The 6,344-nt window shown below is 38.8% G+C and overlaps 1 protein-coding gene across 1 annotated transcript; it reads right to left on the minus strand.

Annotated features, from left to right (window-relative positions):
• Nucleotides 1-265: 265 nt before the first annotated feature.
• On the minus strand, nt 266-5,525 carry LOC140004773 (uncharacterized). Its single transcript, XM_072044919.1, has 2 exons — nt 4,866-5,525; nt 266-418 (listed from the first exon to the last, which is right to left on the minus strand). The coding sequence occupies exons 1-2, from the start codon at nt 5,523-5,525 to the stop codon at nt 266-268; spliced, it is 813 nt and encodes a 270-aa protein (XP_071901020.1).
• Nucleotides 5,526-6,344: the final 819 nt, after the last annotated feature.

Here is a 6,344-nt window from a genome sequence, read left to right on the forward strand (position 1 = left end):
TCATAGGGACCAAATTGATTAATTTTCTCAATTTTCTGGGTCATAGTGTCATAAAGGGAAACTTGAGGGGTTAAAGGACAATTTCCTTTGGTTTTTCATGCATGCATACGTAAAAGAAGGGTTCTCTTCCTGCAACATTTCTGCCGTGAATTCCTTTCCAGCTTGTCATGCGAACATGCTCACCAAATGCCCAGATTCTCACTAACAATCATTGACTAATCATGCAACTTCATTGCAAGATTAAAACATGAATTGAAGCTAACCATCAAGGATACAGATTGAACAGCAAAAGAAGGAAAAAGGAAAAGATGCAGCGAGGTTTTCTGCAAGCTAGGAAGCTTTCGGTCATCAAGGATGAATCAGGATTTTTCTCACCAGGCATCAAGAGCTTTAGATTAATGCAGAAGCCACGACAATACTGCAACCCAAACAATCAACAAACATAGAAACAATGCAAGCTCTTAAAATTTCATGCAGGTCTATGGACGAAATTGCTGCAACAACCTGCTGCAATTTTCAGTTAGCCCAAAAGTGATCGTGCGATGGGAAAGGAGAATGAACTAATGTGGGCTCGTGTGGACTTGGGATAGTGAGAAGGGAGAAATGCAGCTCTATGACATACAATTCCAACATCCCAACAAATCAAAACATAGAAGGAGAATCACACAAATGCTAGAGCAAGATTGCAGCAAGCCTTCGGCAACCAGAAATTTATTTTTTAGCAAAGTGTTTGATCAGTAGTTCAAGCATTGTAAATCCCCAAACTTACAGATTCATCACCAAAACCTTCCTTTTCTTTCCCTTTAAACCAGATTAGCATGCCACTTAAGTGTAAGGGTCGATAAACAGCCACGGAAAAAGGAAGAAAACAGCGCAGGAAACGCGACAGCCTTTTTACTTTGCTGCAGATTTTTGCAGCTTCAGGCTTGCATGGATTAAATGCTAAAAACATGATGTTAGACCCACCATTTATCTACCAAGCTCATACATAACTCCAAACATCAGTCTATCATTAGTCAAGCATGGCTATCTTCCCCCCCCCAAACTATTCCAAGAAATTCAGCCAAGGCAACGAGATAATAAAGAAAATGCAGCAGCTCCTCATTATTCAAACCAGAATATCCAAATTTCCATTGTTAACAACATCCGATGATAAGCATGATATGAGCAAGACTAAAACAGTAAAGATGACCCAAAACAGCACGAAACACCAGAGATTACATGCATCAAAAAGATACCATAGACATCAATAGCTCCCAGATGCAACTGAATGTAAAAAAAAAAGAAAATGCAGCAGGGGGGCACGAGGAAACTCGCGGCTTGCGGCAACATGCCTACGGCATACCATCCCAGCCGAATACCCAAAAAAAACATAAACTTCAAACCAGTCAACATGAAACAGAGAGGGACCAAGTAACATTGGAAACAAAATGGCAAACACTGGACGCTGACTCCTCTATCATGTAAACATCAAGCATTGGTTTTTTTCTTTATCATATAGACATCATCCACAGCCACAAGACTGGACCTTTTACCCACATATAAGAAATAAACTCTTGGTGATCATAAAACAAAAGGGGCGGCAGAATAGACAATCAAAGCAGTGATCTTTCCATAAGCAAAATCACTAAACATTATTCAAAGAGATACTGGGATCTAAAGGGAAGGAACTACTTACAGTACTCAGGCTTTCTTGATGAAGATCCGCCTCTGCTGGTGGCGTGAAGGTGAGCAAATCCTTTGCTCAGGTTTGTTGCTTCAGGTTACAGCTTCCTCGGTTTTCCTCCCGTCTTCTTCCAAGTCTCAAGTTCTGGTTTTTCTTTCGTTTCCCTCAAACTCGCGGGTCTCCCGTTCCTTCCAGCTTTTCCAGTCTTTCTCTCCTCACCTCCCAGATTCTAACCGTCACCCTAGCTCTCTTTTCCTCAACTTTTACCTCTCTCAAAGCTCTAACCTTTTGCGCAGCCCCCCTGTTTTCTCTTCCGGACTCAGCCGTCACTCCCTTTGTTTCTTTTCTGGTTTCCTCTCCAGCCCACTCACCAAACCCCAGCCGTTAAAAGCCTTCAGATTTTTCTCACTCAGCCGTTATCTTCCCAAAAAACCCTCTCTCTCGCTCTCCTTGAAGTTTCCTTCCATCTCTCTGTAGCTTTTTCTGGTTTTCTACCGCTCTCTCGCTTCTCAGTTTTTCCTTAGCCGTCAACTCAAAAAACCTTCCCCTGCGGCTGATGCTCTCTTTTCTATTTATATCGGACTCCTCAACCCTAAAACCCAGTCCTTTCTTCTGTAATTTGCAGCCAAGGGACTACCCAGCCTTTCCTTGCAAGCTGCGACAAAACGCAGCTTGCATGCCGCAAAACCTCTTTTTTTTTCTTTTTTTTTTCCAACTTAATAATTTAACAAAAATAAAAGTAAAACTAAATAATAAAAACAACAATTTTAATTACAAATACATCAAAATAAACAAACTAAAACAACAAAATTGCCATTTTCAATTTTTTTCTTTCATTTTTCATTTTTCATCATTTTTCACTTTTTTTCTTTTTTTTTCTTTTTTTTTTCAAGAAAGCATTGAATTTAGATTACAAACGACTAAATCATATTTTTTTTGAATGCTTTTTCTTTTCCTTTTTTTCCGTTTTTTCAACAAATTCTATGATAAAAACTTAAAAAATAAAAATAAAACTAGAAACTAAAAACTAAAAACTAAAAAATCGAATAAAACTAACACGACAAATAAAAAACTAAAAATAAACAGTAAATGAAATTACACCAAAAATTTGGTGTCTACAATCGGGACTGACCCGAGACCGGAAATTTAAAATTGGGACTGACCCGAAATAGGAAATTTAAAACGGGACTGATCCGAACTGAAAATTTAAAATCGGGACTGACTCGTGACAAGAAATTTAAAAACGGGACTGACACAAACAGGAAATTTAAAATCGGGACTGACCCAAAATAGAAAATTTAAAACGGGATTGACCCGAACAGGAAATTTAAAGTCGGGACTGACCCGAGACAGAAAATTTAAAATCGAGAAATTCCAATATACTTACCCGAAAATAGCCCAAAATTTTCAGTTGAGGTTAGGTTCTTGCCTCTGAACCGATGGTTGATTCTGTATTGCCATGTTATTGTACCTTTTGATTAAATTTGCTTGCAACACTTTCGATCCGCCTTTGTTCATTGGAGAACTCTTTCCGACAGCAATTCCAGTGCGAGGTGTGATTGTTTTTATCTGTGCATGCAATTTTCTGCAAAAGAGAAAAAACAAAGAAATCGCCACCATCATTTGGTCCGTTTTCCTTTGAGAATCGTGTAAATATGAGGTTTTTTTTTATGCCTTTGTCAACTTTTGCTGTGACATTTTCCCAAGCTAACCATGTATATATTTGCCATATCACGAAACCTACGCAAACAGCTTTGCTGGATCTCAACTATTTTCAAAAGGAAACTGAATCCGAGTATGCTTCGAATAAATCATAGGGATTGTCATTCACCAAAATTCAAAGATTTAAAAAAAATGATGTAAGCAAGGTAATTTCACATGTAATGCAGAAATGAACATGCAAAACAATGCAAACAAGACCGACTGTGCTCAAACCTATAAAATGCCACGACTACAAGCAATTGAGAAAAATGAGCTTCATAAGAAATGTATTTTGCAGAAAATATTGTTTACAAAAATGACATAGCTTTCGGCCAACAGATGTCATATTTGAATCTCTGGATATCTTTGTTCTGGAATTCAACATTGGCAGAAGTATGACAAAAATGAGGAGAAATCCAAATGAACCAAGTCACCAGCTGTTCCTCCTTGTGTTCGCTCGCTGCAAAATCCTACCTTGGCACCCTTTCGGGTTTTCACCAAAGTTGACCCCACCCCTTTTTTTGCTTTTTTTTTGTTTTGTTTTGTTTTTCCTTTCTTCTTTTTTTTTGTGTTTTTTTTTTCTCTTTTTCCTTTCTTCTTTTTCTCTTTTTTTTTCTTTTTTTTTCTTTTTTTTTTTGAGGTGCCCTTTCGAGTTTTCAACTAAGGAACAATGGAAAAGCTCGACCATGATCAACTCAAGAGTGTGAGTTGAAGATTTCTGGCATCAGTAAAACGCGCTTCCCTTATAAATTTAAGTGAAGGCATTACGGACACCACTTGCCAGTTGATTAGCGAAATCCCTAATAGAAATACAGCAAGTGACGAAAGCTAGGACTTTTGGGCTTTTGTAATGAGGTTAGATGGGATGTTTTCAAGAAAGTTGAGGCTTGAAAGCAAAAAAATTTTTTTTTTAAATGAAAAGTGTGAAATAACCTGAGATTGCATCATTTTGAAATCATCTCCAATTTTGAACGACACTACGGAAAATTTGCCCCAGTTTGATTGGGATTTTTATTTCTTTGCATTTTTCATTGTATTTTCCTCACTTTTGCATTTTGCTTTTAAAAACTAAATTTGCCCCAGTGTGGGACTTTCCTTTTCTCTCTGATCATCTATTTTCAAAATAAAATTGCCCCTAGTGTGGGGCTTTTCTTTTCCTTTTTCTCTTTTGGATCATCTTTCTCTCAAAATAAATTTACCCCAGTATGGGGGTTTGCAATTCTCAGGGGCTGTCAAACGAAAATTATTGTTCTGATAGCTCAAACGGGATGACTAGGGATGAAATGTTTTGATTGGAAAAGAAGATGGCCTGACTTTTGTTTTGTCACTTGCGTGACTTCTAAAAGAAATTTGCATAATCAAATAAAGAACTTCTTACACATGTCTGAGTTGATAGGTTGAGGGAATGTCTGTCCATCCATCTCGCCCAAAATGAGTGCTCCTCCAGATAACACCTTTTGAACAATAAATGGCCCTTGCCAATTTGGAGCAAATTTGCCTTTGGCCTCATCCTGCACTGGTAAAATTCATTTAAGTACTTTGTCGCCTTCCTCAAATGTACGCCGATGGACTTTCTTGTTGTAGCCCGGGCCATGCGTTTTTGGTAACATTGGCCATGACAAATAGCATTAAGCCGTTTTTCATCTATCAAGAACAGTTGTTCATAACGTTGCTTTAACCAATCAGTCTCTTCCAACTTGGTTTCCATTAGAATACATAACGAAGGGATTTCGACCTCAGCAGGTAGCACAGCTTCCATTCCGTACATAAGCGAGTAGGGGGTCGCTCCAGTTGAAGTTCGAATAGAAGTACGGTATGCCATTAGTGCATAAGGAAGCTTTTCATGCCAGTCACGATGCTTTTCAGTCATCTTACGAATGATTTTCTTCAAATTCTTGTTTGCGGCTTCCACAGCTTCGTTCATCTGCGGTCTATAGATGGCAGAGTTATCTGTAATCAATGTTTCTGGCACCCCAAATCGGCATAGGATGTGATCTCTTAAGAAATTTGCCACCATCTTCTTTGTCACGTGCTTGAATGATTCGGCTTCAACCCATTTGGTAAAGTATTCAATTGCAACCAATATAAATCGATGCCCATTTGAAGCAGGAGGATCAATTGTGTCAATCACGTCCATACCCACATTGAGCAGGGCCATGGGGCAATCATGCTATGCAATTCGGTGGGAGGAGCGCGTATAACATCGCCATGCACTTGACATTTAATACATCTCCGGACAAAGTCTATGCAATCGCACTCCATGGTAAGCCAGAAGTACCTGGTTCTCATGATTTTCTTTGCTAACAAATGTCCATTCATGTGAAGTCCACAAACACCACTATGCACCTCTTTCATCATGTATTAAGCTTCATCCTCATCGATGCACCTTAAGAGGTTCAAATCTGAGGTCTTTTTGTACAATACCTCCCCATTTAAGAAAAACTTCGAGGCCATTCTGCGCAGGAAACCCTTCTCGTTTGCACTAGCTTCCGGAGGTTAAGACCTGATTTTGATGAATTCCTTAATATCATTGTACCACGGGCTTTTACCAGATATTTTGTCTATGACCCAACAATGAGCAGGCTTGTCCTGGAGTTGGATTCGGAGAGGCTCGATTCCTAGTTCGTCCGGATATTGTATCATAAAAGATAAAGTGGCCAAAGCATCGGCAAATACATTTCGGGCTCGCGGGAGATGTCTGAATTCCAAACTTTGAAATTGTCTAGCCAGAGTGAGCAAATTACAATCGTATGGCAAGATCTTGGAATCTTTGGTTATCCATTGCTTCAACGTTTGGTGCACAAGTAAATCTGAATCACTGAAAGCTATCAACTCTTTAACTTCCATTTCCAAAGTCATTTTAAGACCAAAAATACAGGCTTTATACTCAACCATATTGTTTGTGCAGGCAAATTGTAATTTAGCAGCCCCAGGGTAATGCTTCCTTTCTGGAGATACGAGAACTGCTCCTATTCCA

This window comes from Coffea arabica, chromosome 4c (assembly GCF_036785885.1).
Source record: "Coffea arabica cultivar ET-39 chromosome 4c, Coffea Arabica ET-39 HiFi, whole genome shotgun sequence".
In the NCBI taxonomy this organism is placed as follows: Eukaryota; Viridiplantae; Streptophyta; class Magnoliopsida; order Gentianales; family Rubiaceae; genus Coffea; species Coffea arabica.

Bases quoted from the DNA above. Each gene is read 5' to 3' on its own strand.
- LOC140004773 (XM_072044919.1), bottom strand. From the start codon at position 5,525: ATGGCCCTGCTCAATGTGGGTATGGACGTGATTGACACAATTGATCCT. The intron at 419-4,865 runs GCAAATTTGCTC...TTTGGGTTGCAG, and splicing joins AGTGCAGGATGAGGCCAAAG to TATTGTCGTGGCTTCTGCAT.